Source organism: Chroicocephalus ridibundus, chromosome 10 (genome assembly GCF_963924245.1).
Source record: "Chroicocephalus ridibundus chromosome 10, bChrRid1.1, whole genome shotgun sequence".
NCBI lineage: Eukaryota > Metazoa > Chordata > Aves > Charadriiformes > Laridae > Chroicocephalus > Chroicocephalus ridibundus.
This window is the reverse complement of record NC_086293.1, coordinates 7,004,954-7,022,459: the sequence shown is the minus strand read 5'-3', so window position 1 is coordinate 7,022,459 and position 17,506 is coordinate 7,004,954. Positions and strand designations below refer to the sequence as shown.

At 46.6% G+C, this 17,506-nt stretch overlaps 1 protein-coding gene across 2 annotated transcripts; it reads right to left on the bottom strand.

The window, feature by feature from the left end:
• Window positions 1–14,190: 14,190 nt before the first annotated feature.
• On the bottom strand, window positions 14,191–17,310 carry PHF7 (PHD finger protein 7). 2 transcript variants are annotated; one of them, XM_063348054.1, is made up of 7 exons: window positions 17,007–17,310; window positions 16,816–16,917; window positions 16,459–16,583; window positions 16,215–16,377; window positions 16,024–16,130; window positions 15,696–15,806; window positions 14,191–14,893 (listed from the first exon to the last, which is right to left on the bottom strand). In XM_063348054.1, the coding sequence occupies exons 1-7, from the start codon at window positions 17,244–17,246 to the stop codon at window positions 14,698–14,700; spliced, it is 1,044 nt and encodes a 347-aa protein (XP_063204124.1). In that variant the 5' UTR covers window positions 17,247–17,310; the 3' UTR covers window positions 14,191–14,697. The 2 variants fall into 2 exon arrangements, with proteins under 2 accessions (XP_063204124.1, XP_063204123.1); XM_063348053.1 differs by having other exon boundaries at window positions 16,215–16,583.
• Window positions 17,311–17,506: the final 196 nt, after the last annotated feature.

The window sequence follows — 17,506 nt, the reverse complement described above, 5'->3', positions numbered from 1 at the left end:
TTTTTCATGCCTTTCAGCTCCTTGTAGACTGTTCTTGCAGGTGTTTAGCAAAGTCTATACAATCATCTGTTGCTGTGTCACCAACTGCAGGGCAAATCCACGGTGCAATTAAGACAGACATTCCAGAACTAGTATGCAAAAATAAGCTAAGTAGCAAGACGTTGCAGCTGCACGCTCTGAGCCCAGCCTACCTTCCTGAGAGCCCCAGACGGGTCAGGGTCTTGCGAACTTGAACGAATCCAGCACCCTGAGTGCTGAGCTGTTACCAGTACTGCTACACCGGGTTTAGCTTGGCTTTATTTTCACAAATCAAACTCTTGTCTTGCTGTTTAGATGCAGCCTGAAAAATTCCAGCCCTGAAAAGAGTGCAGTTTTTTTTAAGATTTCAAAGCTTTTTTTCCTCCCCACCCTTTTTCCATGCTTTACCCACTTTTCTGATAATTTTAATTTTGTCAACTCTGTAGTGATGAAATGCCCTGACCAGAGGCCAAGTTCTAGCTGCCAGATCACCCGTACACTGCAACAGGAGACAGTTCTTACACTTAAATCACCTGTCCACTTACTGCCTTCTCTTTGCCCTCCAGGAATGCTGATATCTTTAGGAGTTGATAATAGTTTCACTGGTAAAATTAGGTAATTTTTTATGTAGGCTATTATCTTTTAATAATTTTAAATCTATCCATCAGCATCAGGATCTGAGCAGTTCTTGTCAAGAGAGTCCAAAGATTTTCACGTTTGCCTTGAACCTTCCACCATTAAGAAGCTGAATCAACTCATTTGAGGCTCAGTCAGAGCAAAAGCTCAGTTTTCATGCCTATCCATAAGCACAACAGCTTTGCAATTTGAGTCTGCTCCTGCTTTTAAGAATTTAGCAGTAAGATGAAGCAACGAAACAAGACTGGATAGACGAAACACAAAAGGGAACAAGATAAAACAGCATTTTGCAGCAGAGGCAAACTCAGAGGGAAAAAGTCACATTACGTGGACGGAAGAGACTTCCTCTAGTTCTGCATTAATCTCCAGCACTCCGTTTGCCAGCTCTCAGCCACCAATGTGTCTTTTGGCCTCTTATATCGCTTTCTTCCATTACTCATGAATGCTGACAGTTCAGAAGTCTTTTTGTAGATCTGGATTTCCATCTTGGGTTTGAATGTTTTTCCCACCTGAATATCTAGGTACAAGTTGAGTGTGTTCAACTGTTATCAACATCTGTTTTCAGATCCCTCTGCCATAAAACAAGACAAAACAACTGCTATCACCTCCCTCCCCCTCACCCAAGCCAACAGCGTGGTTTTCTTGTTCAGTTTTGCAGCTTACCATCCCTGCTTGCCTTCTCATTCCTCTTTGGAAGATGGCTGCAAAAGGACTGCATTGCTGTGTTCCAGAAGAAACAGGAAATACACTTTCTATACAGGGCAGGATCACCCACTCAGACAAGCACATACAACTGTCCAAACTGCAGCACATGCAGGCAGCAAGGTTTCAAACACAGGCATGAGCATAAAAAAGGCTGAGTGAGAGCACACAACCCTGGGAGGCGCAGAGGGAAGTCAAGAGCACAAAACCTACTGCACAAACGCTGGCTGATAAAATATTTCTGTGATGGCTTCCTAACCGCTCTCTTCCTGTCTTATTCCCTTCTTGTCCATTTTGGGGAAAGAAGACTGGCTTTTATGATCCTATTAATACAGCACAACATCATGACAGCCTCCTGGTCTGAACTTCAGCACGTCCTCCATCTGTTTGGGAAAGCAGTGATTGTCATTAGGGATGCTGGATGTGGTCTAGGGTAGCAGAAACACACCTCTTCATCCAGGGATCAAACCATTTTATGTCAGGCAAAGATGTATTAGCTATCTAACAGGCAGGAGGGAGAAATGCACTTACAGAAAGCCAGTATGCATTACACACAAGGTCCAAAACTACACCTTTAAGAAGCCAGACCTGCATTTGGGGAAGCAACTTGAAGGTGCCGGCGTGCAGACAAACAAGGCAGTAAAGAACACAGGCTTTTAGAAGAAACAAGACCAGGAAACAAAGCAAACTTCCCCAAGACAGAAGCAGTGATATGTTACAAAAGGTTATCGAACACTTAAAAAGAAAAAAATATATCTTTTTCACCTAAGTTCGAAATCCTTCTTTTATAACTATCTTTTTATACCTGATGACCATCAATTTGGCTCTTCAAATAACAAATAACCCTAGAAAAACAGACTCTTGTCTAGTTCATAGATTCAGTGAAAATAATAGAAGTTTGTAGTTGAATTTGAAACTAAGTAATTCCACTTCGTTCCGTAATACACACATACAAAAAGTAAAAGTATGAAGTCAGTTCAACTGTTTTTCAGTAGTTGTGATACAGCAATAGTACTGCTTTATGACTTTAAAAAAATTTAAAAGTTAGAAGACGACTGGCAGGGAAAAGAGAAATTATTAAGTATTTTAGTTTCTGCACCCTAATTCTACATCGTAAATCACCCAAGAGTCACACCTTCAGAAAGAAAAAAAGCCTAAGAGAAACCAAATACTTACTGGGAGACGTACTTTTCATGTTGAATGCCCAAGCCATCAAACCAAAGTTCAGAAGAAACATTTTGGGTTGACAACTTGAATTGGATACTGAGCCATATATTCCTTTCCTCTCTACATATATAAATACAAAGTACGGTGAAAGTGCAATTGTGCAAAACAAGGACAAGCTATTCTAAGCATACATAAAGTGTCAGGATGATAAACCGCATAAGCACAGAATTAAATCAAAGTTAATGGCCACTAGCTGGTATTTAACTTACTTTCATTTCTCTTTTCTTTCCATTTTTCCACCTAGCCTGCTCAGCTAATAAAACTGCTGTTATAAGAGAGAGGCAAAGGCACGATTCAATGCTACATCAATTATTATGACTTTATTGTGACATACTGGTATTCAGCTGATCCCAGAAGGCTATACTGATGCCTTAGATGCAATTAATTTTTGATTGATCTAACTCACTCCAATACCGCATGTAAAATGTTCATAGACATTTGAATAATTCTATTATATGTAGGAGATTACTGCACAGAGATAATTTGAAATTAATTGCCAAGTTATTTTAGTAAATGTAATACACCATTCCAGTCCTATTGTGGTAACAGTTATGTGATTGCTTTACAAAGTAAACTAATGAAATAAATGAACTCTGACTAATATGTGGCATAACAGGGCTGAAAAAGTGAAATCACACTGTAGGTTTCTAATCTGCCTCTCAGGGTTGGGGCTGGTGCACTAAACATTACCATTGCAGAATCGAATATGAGAAGAACGACCTCATAAAAAAGATTTTGTTTCCCTGGCTGCAGGTGACCTTAAGGGGGGGTCACTTTTAAAAGAATGGATAGAAGATGACTTCTCAATACCTTAAGTGTTTGCAAAAACTGAGGATAAAGAAACATTCGTTATCGCAGGGGGTTGCCAGAGTTTGTTTTGTTTTACGGGTGTTTGTGATGAGTTTTCCTCAGGGCTAAGTAGCATTTAGCACTATCTGGAAAGATTGACGAGTTGGCTTTCAGCAAGAAGAGTACAAATTTGAAGCTCTGCAAGTCAAGACCTGGGGAAAGCGACTGCAAAGTCAAAGCAAACCAGGCACAAGCAGGATTTTCACTAGCGCAGGAGAAAGGTGCTCATTTCTGGACGCTGACTGCAACCGCAGTCTCCGACTCTCCCCTGGGAGCACTGCATCCATATTTCAAATCATTACTACAAAGCACAGAAACACGATACAGTGATACTTTCAGTGGGGTCAGGAGCCCAGAGCGCCACAGGTGTCAATAGAGTCACTGTAAAACATTTCTCTTAATCTTGCCTCCAAGGATGTCAGAACAATTCCTGCCCTCAGCAAACGTTCACTAGAAACTACAATCTTAAATTGTTATTAAAAATACAGAAAAAGATATCATGAAATGGAAAAGAAAACCTTAATATTTATGTATCATTTTTTATTGTAGAGAATTTCTTTTTATAGATGAAGTTCCCTGATAATGATCTTATAATTTAATATCAAGTGCTTTTTCAATGTTAAGAGGCATTGGATCTGCTCAAGCCCCACATGACTTAAACTCGCACACACTAACTCCTAAGGAACAACAGAAAAACCAGCATTGACAAAATGCCGACCTCTACCCTCCCACCCCGACCAAAGAGCAGACGAGTACAGCAAACGGTCTTAGCAACTGCTCCAAGACCTGACAGCTCGCACTGGCGTTAGATTGCTTAGCAAATTTACTTCAAGCTACTCTTTTCGTCACAAGCTCCCAGCAATACTACAGCAGACGGTATTTTGGCAAGCAGAACTAGGCTTCTATTTTAAAAAGCAGGAGGAAAAGAAGGAAAAAGAGAAGCAGCGTTCTGCAGAAAGGGACAAACATGGGAGTGAGCAACAAAAGGAAAGCAAGTTTTACTTCTGAGATTATTTTAGCAAAAAAAAAAAAAAAGGAAAACGCAGAGCATCATTTGGATTCTTTCTCTAGGTGGGGATACACAGATCATCTCCGTTTAAATCAAACACAGCAGCAGCACTGTGAATCCCAGCAGACGCTACTAGGCATAAACAAATGAACTGCTTGTTCCCCCATTAACTCTCCCCTGTGTTTGCAGGATTAAAACTTATTTATTTGCTGTTATAACATAGAGTTTTTTTAAAAGGAAGGTGTTCTTTACATATTTCTTCTCAAAAACATTTTTAATGTGGATTAATTTTGGGCAGACAGTCTGAAATTTTAATCCCAATTCAGACCATGTAATGTAGAGGGAACCACCACTTCTGCAGACTGTCAGAAACTGTGGTTCGTGTGGAACTGATAGCGCTTACAGCTGATTAACAAACTTGTAACATTCCACCTGTGACTGACTTATTACTACTTATAACATTTTAAAGTGAAAAAAATAGCAGCAAACTATCCACAGGAAAACATCCTTAATATCTTTTCACAAGTCCTCCAATGTATCAGGGCTACAGATAAAGATCTTTTTTCTCAAAATGTAAGTTACTAGTCATATTAATAAGTGAATCTGACTCTGCAACAGGCATGATAGTCTCCAAATTCCAGTAGCAAAAGAACTTTTGCCCTGTTTACCCAAAGAGACATAGCTCTAAGGAAGCCAAAGTAAAAATGAGAATGTACATGGCAGGCTCCTTCAGGGAGTCTGGACTAGCTGGAAGTGACACTGAAGACCAGGATGGTCAGAGAATGATTGTCATTCTAGGAAAAATATTTGTTCAATTGCTTTACTGTTACTGGAGCACTAACATTTTTGTTAGAAACAGCTAGCAAGTGGTGGTGTTTTGAGTAGCTGGCACAGCTACAAAAAGTAGTGTCATTGGGCAGAATGAAAAACAAATCTGCTGCCCAGATACCCACGCTGGCCGGTCAGTGATCTGATCTACCAGGTAGCCCAGGGTAAATCACTACTTTTCTGGCCAAGTTTATTCCTATGTAAAATGGGCCACTCCCCTCACAGGCACCAGTGCAGGAAGAATTCCCCATGCTGTCACTGTGGCATAGTTCATAGATTCATAGTTGGAAGGCACTCATAAGGACCATTGGGTCCAACTCCCTGCTCCTCGCGGGACTACCTAAAACTAAATCGTATGGCTAAGATTGCCATCCAGATGCTCCTTGAACTCTGACAGGCATATTAAGACTGACAGAAATAAGAAAATCCCTGGCAGCTCCAAGTAGTCACTAGCGGTTCTTGTCTTACAGGATCACAGCTGTATTTGAGGCTGGAATTATCTTTTTCTGTCTTTAGAAGAAGGTACGAAAAGTTGGTCAGGATCCAAACAGGTAAAGCAGGTGTCCAATGGTGACAATGCTTTAAACATACAAGTTACAAGCTTTTCTTAATTATTTGAATGCTTTGTCTGTAAAAAAGCGTCATCACAAAAGAGCAAATTTGTATCGTAGTACAGTCAAAAAACTGAGAAATCCCAGAAACTCCTTGTCTCTGACAGACAAAGGCAATCACCCCAAGGAAGAGTAAGAAGTTGTTACCACAATTACTACTAGACCAAGGAAACGTGGTTCAGGAATCAAAGTCAGTTCAGATTAGCAAAAGGGTGAGCGCGATTAACCAAAGCTAAGTACAGGGTGAGATCCCCTAATGTCTCCTATGGATTGTATTACCTAAAAATGAAATCAAAGAGCAAACGTAAATCATTACAGGAGTTTAAGAAACCTTAGTCACATGCCTCCAGAATACTGCCCGTAAAATCACTGGCAACGCTGAAAACATAGCAAGGAAAAAAAGGAAGAGTTGTGGAGATCGTGAAGTGGAAATTCTATCACAAAGAAACAGCTCCACCTTATGTTTGAGCAGCAGGTGTATTTTGTTCAAACTTACCTTCCAAATATACATATGGGGGAAATCCAGCTAACACAACCCATAGAACGATTCTCAAAAAGGCATCATTACAGCATCTCCGCTCTGGAGTTATTTTTTTCCACTCCAGTTTTCACAGTATTACTGGTGGTAATAACTATGCTCTCCACAAAACAGATGTTGTGTCATGACCTCTTTACTTTTCCAGGCTGAATTCAATGCCAGCAGTGAATTTTCTAGTGACAAAACAACATTATGTTCAGCTGCAGTATTTTTCCACCTAATTCACAGCTGCAGGGGAAAAAAAAATATTCAAACAACCAGTTAGAACCCTTCATAAATTGTTCAAAGTTACCAGGGAACTAGTTTTAGGTACTATATTTCAATTCAGGTGACAGAATCCATTCATTATTGAAAAAGTATATTAGCTTAACAGCTCCTGGCTTTGATCCTTTCTTTTCCAGACTTTACTTCAGCACCAAATGATTTGTAAAATTTTTGAACTGAAATTCATGCCCAAAATAGGTAGGTATTTTTAAAACAATTAGTCTTCGCTTTTTCTTTGCTGTGACCAGGTGAACACCTTCCTACCTCGAACACGAACACGTAAGTCCAGAATTAGGTAGTGAAGTGCAATTGACGGTGTCTAAACCTTGTTCTGAATTGCTGTACATGGACTTTGCTTAAATAATATGCTGCTCAGCTGAAGGATAAACTGGAACATGCATGTAAACATAGAATCATAGAATTGCTGAGGTTGGAAGGGACCTTTAAGATCATCGAGTCCAACCTTTAACCTACCCTGACAAGAGCCACTTCTAAACCATGTCCCTAAGTGCCCCATCTACCCTTTTTTTAAACACCTCCAGGGATGCTATTTCACAGTTCAGAGCACAAAAAAGATCTCCTTGGGGCCCCATGTCCCCTTTCCTTGAAGTAAAATCTAGATGGCACCGGGAGAGCAAAGAGTGGGAACAATTAGACATAATATACAGGGGAGGGTAACTTTTTTGTTGTTGCTTTTGCCAAGATGATGCTCTTGGCAATGGTTGGGAGTCAGTGTATCAAAGAAACAGTGCTTGCCACTCTGGAGACAGTCTTGGGGGGGGGGCGGGAAGCACATGCAATGAATTATTTCAGTCATACAGAAATTAAGAAACCTGAAGTATCTTTAAAAATCAGTCCTGATTTGCCAAAAACAGTACTGTTCAGCAAAGGCACTCTATATAGAGCCTTATACAATTTCTCAAGCGATCTCCTGAAAAGAAGTAAGAAAAAAGTTAAGTCACTCCATGCATGTCTCAAAGGAACAGCACACTTTTACAACAAACCAGCGTACCATGGCCCATCAGGAACAGCAGAGCCCTTTTCCTTTGGCCAAAGATTATCTCATCCTGGCTTTGTAGAAGTTGTCACAGTCACAAATATCCTGTGCACCCTGCCACAGAGAACAAACAACAAGGAAACAAAAAATAAACCATACTGTTTTACAAATCATTTCAGAGGTGAATTTGCCTGCTACCCCTGGCATTCCATAAGAAATGGTCTCCAGAAGGTAGTTAGCAGAACTGCTACTTTAATAAATATTTATGAATACATCAGTGCAAACTAGATTTCGCTGATGTTTAATGCTTGTTGTGTCATAACAGAAACATTTCCTTCGGTCTGTGATGTTCTAACACACACACATATTTGTTTGCCATAAACGCTTGCATTCATCTGGGTGAAATGGATTTGGCAGTCATAGCATGTTGTCACAACCTATACAAACACCAGCGGTTTGTGATGGCAACAAATGGCACGGAAATTGATTGAAGTTTTGACATTTGGAAACTGTTATTCTTGTTAGTGGCCAGGTGGTTTATTGATAACCAAGATATGGCATCAAAACATTTATTAATTGGAGTACCAAAGATTAAGGGTAATTGCATGTAATGACTTGCTCAAGTTGTGCATGAGCAGCTATAACTTACATTTGTGCTTTTTTTCTTTCTAGGACTGTAATGCTCATTTAACTTTTTTTTTCCCTTCATAAAGCTTGTTTGTAGCCAAGGGATGTCTTCAGCTAATATTCCATGGCAGTGACATTCTTTAACTATAAGTTCATATGCCATCACTGTTTCTTGTAAGTTCTAATGACAGAGAAATACTATGTTGTCATTGAAGAAAAATTAGAGTATTACTATTGGTATTACTTTTTAATTTGATGAGGCTATTCATTGAGCAAGCCTCCCACCTTTGTAAAGCATTAATCGTATCCAGACAGCAAACTTTTTACTCTAACTTTTTTTGCTAATATTCTAGCCCGTAAGCTCGAATAATATTGTGATATGCTTATGTCTGTTCTCCATTTGCTTGATACCCACTAGTTACACTTTTCCCCTTCCAACAAGCAGATAAGCTTTGTAGTTAGTACAAATCATTGTTATGGCAGTATTCTAATACAGCAGTCAAAGAACAACAATAACCACCGAGAATCATCATGTTTTCTTGGCACAGTCTCATTGCAGAAGTCTTTGCTCTGAACTCTTACAGCTTGCACAGAAAAATTTTCTTTCATGGTTAAGATGTCTGATATTGTTACTAGACTACAGGTATCTCTACTGTTGTTTCCTTTATTCTCAGGAGAGGTATTAGTTTTACAGCCAGTTTCATTCTATTATTTCTTCCTGATACACTGCACAACCAGCTTTTCCTACAATTACAGCCGGGCTGTGCCTTTTCACACACATTTAGTCCTGTATAATCCCTGGGGACTGAGCCACACGTCCCCAAAGGACGGTAAGTGTTTTACCGTGCCCTGAGCACGTGCCTTTTTTTCCCTGTATTGGTGACCACTTAGTAACAGCTTGGCAAGCCAATTCCAAATCTGAAAACAGTGATTTCTCTGAGTCTTCTTCTATTACTTTTTTAATGGCCAAGGTGCTCACAGATGTGCAGCATGAGACTGAGACCCAGGCCATGGGTCAGGACACATACCCCCTAAGTGAGCACGGGAGCTTCCACCCTGCTCAACCTTCCTGTGCTGAGCAGAAGTTGAGTGAAGCCCTAGCGCTTCCCTGATCCTACCCCTGTGCTTCAGCAGAGTTCCCAGATGAACATGTGTAAAGCTGCTGTGCAACAAAGTCATCTGATGGGAGAAAAAGAAAAAAAAAAAAAAAAAAAAAAGAAAAAAAACCCACTAAAAACCATCAGTATAATTCTGCGGGTACCACAGAAAAACCCACAGTTTCCACAGGCTAATATAAAGTCAACCTCAAATGGGAGGACTGTTAGAGAGAGAGAGAAAGAGTATTATCCCACACTATTGCCTGTATTTTCAATGTATAAATAAAAGCCTACTTGACCAGCAAAACAGAATGACAAGCAGTCTGTAGGAAAGTATACTTTACTTCATGGGTATACTCTGCTTTTTCCCAGCCTGTTCTATTAGCTGCCTAGAGAAGCACTTGTGCAGATACATACTCAAGCATTTTATTTGCAGGGACAGAAATGCATTCAGAGATGGAAGTAACTCACAGACTAAAGATCTTTCCTCAGAGGGACACTATGTTCCTTGAACATGTACTGTACTGTGCCATATTTCCCTTCTTCCTTTCCTCATACCATAACATCTCCCCACTCCCCCAGGAGCTAAAATTCATTACACAAATGAGAGAAGGCACATGAGTGCACCTCATGGTACTTGTTTTATAAAATTATTCCCCAAAACCCCTTCCATTAGGAAAGCGTTAGTACTGCCAAGTCAAGCATCCAGAACCAAAAAGAAGCCACAATTAAATTTTTCTGTGCAACCTTAATTTGCTCCCTCTTCACTCCTTGCTGCCAGGGCTAGTAAGCGGGCCATAATGTAACTTTAAGCTAGCTGACCAACACAGTCCTCGTTCCACCCCAGTACAGAACTCTGGCGACCCAACACGTTTTTACATTGAAACTGGCAAGGCTGACTTTTTTCAGCAAATAAAGGAGAGAGATATCTACATAGGGGAGGTGGTTATGAATGGTTTACTGACATATGAATGAAACTGTGTCAGGAATAAAAGAAAATCCCCAACAACCAAAAAAGGAAGGAACTGGAAATATTCACAGTGATCACAAGGCTCTTTCTCACAAGTAGAGCACAACTATGCCTCGGTTGCTCTCAGACAGAAGCAAGGCTCTTTGGAACAGCATCAGTGCACTGTTTCACACTCCCCGCACTCCCAAAGGAGGAGCCACGAGGGAGCAAGAGTCTGAGATATTCCCACATTGAAGAAAGTTATGGGCAAAGCTCTGCAGTCTTCTCCCAAGCTCTGTTGTTCTTCCCTTTTTAAAGCTCTCTCTCAAAAGTTTATCACAAAGAACAAAACATGATTATTGTTTACTAGTAAATTCAAACTACTCATACATCGTATCAGTGATTAAGGACTGTTACTACCTCTCAATATTTTTTTTTCTTCATGACACAGCTTTAATTATTTCAGTCTTCTCAAGTGGTCACAGATATAACACATCTGTCCTCCCGGTTACGTTCCTTTCCACTTTCTCGGTTCAGTGAGACGGCATAAAACTTCGGAACTAAGTCACGCTGAACACAGACGTATCTGTGAATCAGGAAATCCAGCTAGCAATCAACACACAGAGCTCTATGAGATGCTCACTTACCACAATTAAACAGGAAGTCTGACAAAACAAAAACCGTAGTTGTTTTACCCACAATTACAAGAGGAAAACCAACTATCCTACCTCAATTGCACATGAAAGCACACACTCATCAGATCCCGCAAATGATGCTCACGCTAGCAGTGTGCAGTCACAGACATCCCACCCGAAAAGGGTTCATTCCCCCTTCTAGCTCACAGCAAGGTAGCACATGAACCACAGCTGAAATCTGTAAACTAAAGAGAATAAACATCTTTTTGTGGAAGTAATCCAAAATGCAACAGAGATAAGCACTTCCTATCACTGTTGTGTTTAGATCCCCCAGCTGCTAATGCTTTGGAGCACGTCTTGCACTCAGTTTCCACGGGCCAGCTGTACATCAGATGTGGAGAGCTTCAAACTCCATTTTAAGCTTATAATGCAAATGAACTGCATTTACATAGCACTACCAGAATGCAAATGAGTTATGAATTTTGTGCCAAACAAAATCATTACATCTCAGCAGAACTATTGATACGGTTCAAAAAGCCTCAGATCCTCTCTCTTTGCTATTATCTTTAAAATAAGGGTAATCAAACCATTAAAGAAGTATGATGTTTAAACACCAAGAAATACGAAATCCACAAAAAGAATTCCAAAGTTTAGATTTAAGCACTATCCAGAAGCCAGCAAATTACGACTGGCTGACCCCGGGGTACTCACACTCAGGCAATCTTTTATACGAACTAACAAGTCAACACCTCTTATAGGTGCTAAACTGTGGTCAACATTCGAGCTTACAACTATTACGTTTCATGCCTTGTGAAGCAGATTAACCATTAAAGTAAAAGCTTCAACTCCTAGTTTCATCTCCTTAAAAACAAAAAATGCACACATGCACCCCTGCCCCAAATTCTTTACATACAAATAAAATACTTACAATACTAGAAAAGAGCAAACAGGTGAACAAGTGGTTAGTACCTAACACTAGTATTGACAGTTGCAGCAAACAAGGAAACCTGGCCATTCCAATCCATACAAACATACATTTCAAAAAAAGCAAAGAGGAAAAATGTGACTATAATGATGCCACTTCTTACAAAAATACTACAGTAATTTTCTCGATGTGTGTGTTAGGAAATGGTGTATAAGATTCCAGGTTGATAAACGAATTTATACATAAAAAAATCCTTGAAAATCCAACTAAATTTAAGCATCAATTGTACCAAGGATACAAATAACACTCCAATAAGCCTCAACTAGAAGACAAAACCAAAATGTATGGGAAATGAATTTTATTCAGTGTTATCCTATTATATAACCATTGTAGCTTAGAGTTGTTTGACTGTCTTCATCCAACTGTTAAAAAAACCCACATCACTATGTATTGCATCATAACTTCTTTTCCAAAGAAAAGTTTAATTCTCCTTTGACTTGAACTAAAGGATTTCAGAACACTTTAATGAAATTTATAGAAAAGCATCCCATGAAAAATTAAGCCTCTCTGCTCCAGGAGGGCTGGGGGCACTGCTCCTGGCCTATCCTGCCCCGGGCCAGGGGGGCCGTGCCCTTGACCTTCCTGCTTCCCCTTACAGCCTCCAGTGCCACCTTGGAGCTCGCCGGCCCCAGCACCCCCGGCCAGGCCGCAGCGGGGCCCTTCCCTCGGCTCCGCAGCACCTGGGACCAGTAGCCCCAGCGCCCCCAGCCAGCTACCATTGGGGTCCTCCCGTGGTTCCCCAGCACTTCAGGGCAGCAGCCCCTCCAGGGCTGCCGGTTGCAACTCCAGGGCCCAAATCCTGCAGCCGGCCTGGAAGATACCAGAAGACCAGCCCTGCACCAGCCCCGAGTCCTGGCCCCGATCCCCAGCCACCAGCACAATGCAGTTGGCCATTAATCTCTGTGCTAGGAGAGCCCACACTCATTTTTCAGCTTCTTCCCCCTCTCCCTTTCTGGAGGGGCAGCGTTAGGAGCTGGGCCCAGAGGGTTGTCCTCTCCATGGGGCTTGGGAGCACTGTCCCCAGACCTCCCTCCTAGTGGGCTGGCCTTGGGGCCTTGCTGGCCCCAACAATGCTCTGTGCCCCGAAACTTGTCCTTACGGGGCCCTGCCTGGGAGCCCCAGGACCCTGCGCACCCACCGAAGCACCGGCAAGACGTTTCTGGAAACTACAGGGGGCTTTTTTTCCTCAGTAACTTGCTATGTAAACCCATGTCTCTTACAGCAAACTCGCTTACCTGAGTCAGGCCTGTCAGGCCTCCTAGGTTCCCCTGCCTTCCCCAGAGAGGACAGCTGCTCCCTACTTTAAGGAATCAACTGCCATGTGGCATCGAGGCCTCTCGCACACACCGTAAGACCACCTGTAGAGTTTGCCTGATGAGCAGAGGGTTGTTCACATCTGGACAGCCACCCCGTGGGATTTCCTTCATGCTTTGGTCACCACTATTCTTTGATTCCGCCTTCTGGCTCTCCGCCAGCTTCCACAGAGCTCTTCAGCAGTCACTCTGCAACCAACTCTTTTCTCCTTCCTGCTCTGGAAAGGGACTTGTTGGGCTCCAACAGCAGGGAAATCCTTTCGGGTGACTTGAGCGGTGAGCGTGGGACAGTGGCTGAGGGGCAGGGGGCCCTGGCCCTCCAGGAGGGTTGCTGGGCCCAGCATCTCCTTCTGAGGCAGATCTGGGGGCTCCTGCCAGCCTCCTCCGTCACCAGGACTGCGTCCCACGGTATGGGGGAAGCCCTGGCTTCGAGCAGAGACCCCTCAGCCCAGCCACCAGTGGACAGCGGGGCAAGGGCCAATGCTGGGGCCATGGTTTTGGCGGGGCGAGCCACAAGGGCCGTGCCGGGTGGGGTGGGCACAGCCCACATTGCCGGGAGACAAGCGATGGTGCTGACTGGGCCGTGCCGGGCCAGGGGCAGAGACCCCCGGTCCCAGGGGTGGATGTGAGCTTCCTCCAGGGAAACTGAGCAGGCTGCGGGGCCAGCGAGCCCCCAGGCACACAGCCGTGGCGCTGGGCAGCCGGCCAAGGCCATCCGGCCAGGAGGGAGGTGGTCTGGGGAAGGTCCTGCCAAGCCCCGGGCAGAGGAGAACCCTCTGGGCCCAGCCCCTAACGCCGCCCCTCCAGAAAGGACAGGAGGAGGAAGCCGACAAATGAACGTGGCATCTCCCAGTGCTGAGATTAATAGAGAACTTTATTGTGTCAGAGAAGGCGGATCAGGGCCATCACACAGCGCACGACTGGTCCCGCCTTGTTGTCTGGGACGACTGTAGGGAACTTGGGCCAAACGTGGCAAGCAGGAGCGGTCTTCCATCTGCACAGGCCCAGGGAGGCTGGAATGGCTGCTGCCCTGAAGTGCTGGGGAGCCACAGGAAGACCCCAGTGGCCACTGGCTGGCGGTGCTGCGGCTGTGGGTCTTGAGTACCAGCGAGCTGTGGGAAGGCCCCAGTCCCGCCGGGCTGGCTTTGCTGCTCTCAGCACTTGATGCTGGCTTGCAGCTCCTGCCTCAGCATCTTGTGGGCTGGCTGTAGGGATTTTGGGCCTGACATTGCAATCAGGCGTGGTCTTGCACCCTCTCTAACCCAGAGGAGCTGGAGCAGCTGCTGCCCTGGAGTGCTGGGGAGATGGAGGAGGACCCCGATGGCACCCGCCTGCTGGTGCTGGGGCGGCTGCTCTTGGGTGCCAGAGATCTGAGAGACTGCCATGACGATGCCTGGCTGGCGGTGTCGGTGCTACTGGTCCCAGGTGCCAGGGAGTGGAGGGAAGGCCCCGCTCCTGACTGTCTGGCGGTGCCGGGTGCACACTGGGCACACCAGGATGCCATAGGACTTTCTGTCGCCCACAGGCTCCAGGCAGATGAGGCAGGTGGTATTCGCCTCTGGAGCTGCCTCCACTGCCTGCTCGGGGCGGTGCTCCCAGCAGAAGGACCTGGGGGGCAGAAGAAAGGGATGGGTGAGGTGACACATGCTGGGTCTTCTCCTGGTGGGTGGAGGAGGAGAGAGTCCAGAGATTAACAACCAACATCATTGTGCCGGTGGAGGAGGATCGGGGCCAGCACTTGAGGACAGCCCACATCACGTCCTGCGGCGGCATTTGGGCTGGATGTAATGAGTTTGGGCCGGATGTAATGAGTTTGGGCCCTCCGTCGCAAGCGTGAGCGGTCTCGCACAGGCGTGGGCCCAGGGGCACTCGGATGGCTACCGCCCTCAAGTGCTGGAGAATGCCGATGCGGCCTGGCCGGGGGTGCTGGGGCTGGCGAGCTCCGAGGTGGCACTGGAGCCTGTAAGGGGAAGCAGGAAGGTCAAGGGCACGGCCCCCCAGGCCCGGGGCAGGATAGGCCAGGAGCGGTGCCCCCAGCCCTCCTGGAGCAGAGAGGCTCTGCCAAGCCCACCCTGGGCACCCGCTGCCAGGCCTCGCCTGGCCCCTGGCCCCCGGGCACCCGGGTGCTTTGCCTCTTACCGGTGCCCAGGCCAGCACAGCTGTCGCACTCCCAGCTGGCCGTGCTGCTGCTCAAAGACGAGCAGTGCCTGTGGGTGCCCTCGGCAGCACAGGAGGAGCACAGGAGCAGTTCCCAGGGCCTGGGGAAGAAAACGGGGCCATGGCTGTGGGGACAAAGTGACTGCAGCACAGGACTTTCTGGCAGAGCTCTTGCTCTCATTCCTTGCGCTTGAAGCCCTCAGCCAGACTGAGATCCCGTGCAGAGCCCCAGGGTGCAGCGTTGGCCACTTACCCCTCTCCGTCTGCCTGCTGCCTGCCTCCTGGGCAAAGGCACCCACTGGCATCACAGCGGCTGTGCCGTGCAAGCAGCGCCTCATCTGCATGGCTGTCCCGTGATGGCAGGCTGATGGAGAAAGGAAAATTGATGAGGCGCCGCTGCCCCGGCATAAGGCAGATGCAGGGCACCCCTGCCCTTCCCCCCATGCCCTTTTTCCAACTCCTCTGTGAAGCTGAAGCCCAGACTCATGGCACAGCGGAGGGCCAGGACCACTGGGGCAGGCCCTGGCATGGCACAGCACTTGCACCCTCCTGTCTCACGAGCCAGGCAGAAGGACACCAACCTGAAGGGGATTCGGATGCCCATGGTGAGCATTTCCAAGGGAAACGCGTCCCTGTCCCTGCACAGAGGGCACCGGAAACCAGCAATGCCATCACGCACAGCCTGTCCCTGCAGGAGAAAGATAAGGAGCCTGAGTGAGGCCCAGCGGTGCTGAGCGCCTTCTGTGGCCTGGGGAGAGAGGAGGACTCCTACCTGGATGCAACCTCTGTGGCACCAGGCGTGCTTGCACGCTGGGCACACCAGGATGCCATGGGTCTTCTTGTCCCCTACAGGCTCCAGGCAGATGAGGCAGGTCGTATTCGCCTCTGGAGCCGCCTCCACTGCCTGCTCTGGGCGGTGCTCCCAGCAGAAGGACCTGGGGGGCAGAAGAAAGGGACGGGTGCGGTGAGACATGCTGAGTCCCTTCCTGGTGGGTGGAGGTAGGGAGAAGAGGTACCTGTACTGAAAGAAGAACTGGGTGACGCATCCACCCTCCACGGCACAGGGGAGATGGAAGCTGCGCTCGCAGCTCATCTCCCAGCAGGTGATGGTGGCCCCGCTCTCTCCACAGACGAAGCAGTGCTGGAAAGAGCAGAGCAGCCCCCATCAGCAGCAGCCTCAGGGCCTCCACAGCCAGCCCCACACCTCCAGGCAGGGCACGGGACATGGCTGCGCCTGGGTCACAGCCCGCAGCTGCGCCTGGCGGAGGAGGCTCCCGTGCTGGAGCCTCAGTGGAGCAAGACCTTTGTCCAGAGCCGGTTGGAAGGGCAAACCTCTCCTGGCACAAATATCCCCGTTCTTGTCGGATCCTCACCTTCTGTGCTGCCCAGTCAACTGTCCGTCGAATGTCTTCAGGGAGAAATCCCAAGAGTCCTAATTCCTCGACTCGATGCTGGCAAAGGCCATTGGCAAAAAACTGCAGAAGAGCAAAGACAAGGAGCTGATGAGCAGAGCGGGGCAGGGACTGCCTGTCGGAAAGCTGGAGGGAGCCCCGAGGGAACTCACCAGGCAAAACTCATGGGCACAGAGCCCATGCTTCTGCAGCTTGCGCCCGCAGATATCTGGGTCAGCCTCTGCCCGGCGACACAGCATGCACGCTGGAGGGGAGAGAGCAAACGGCACCAGGAACGAGCACCTCCACGGGGCCGGGGGAAGCGTCCCTGAGAGATTGCCCCCACAGGCCTGACTGTCCCTGCCCAGCTGGCTGATGGGCAGGGCTGGAGGCCTTGGGGAAGAAGGGGGCATTGCAGGCAGGGGTGTCCCAGCAGGTGCCCACTGTCCAGCCTGGGCCCCACTTGCAGAGCTCTTGCCTCCCCCGCCCACCACTCCCAGCCCCACGCTGACCGCCCTGACAGCCCCTCTGCCAGCCTTGAGGAGGGATGCTTTGCTCTCACCCTGCTCCATCAAGTCGAGGGCCTTCCGCTTCCTTGCGGACATGGCACACGTTGACATGGAGTCTCCTCGTCTGACCCTGCGGGAGCAGGAGGACACAGGTGACCCTGCCA

Excerpts from the sequence above, each read along its gene's own strand:
- PHF7 (XM_063348053.1), bottom strand. The coding sequence starts at position 17,246 with ATGCCCCCTTCTTCCCCAAGGCCTCCAGCCCTGCCCATCAGCCAGCTG. Across the intron at positions 16,918-17,006 it reads GTGCCCATGAGTTTTGCCTG|TTTTTTGCCAATGGCCTTTG; the intron begins GTGAGTTCCCTC and ends GCTCTTCTGCAG. Across the intron at positions 16,131-16,214 it reads GCCACAGAGGTTGCATCCAG|GGACAGGCTGTGCGTGATGG; the intron begins GTAGGAGTCCTC and ends TTTCTCCTGCAG.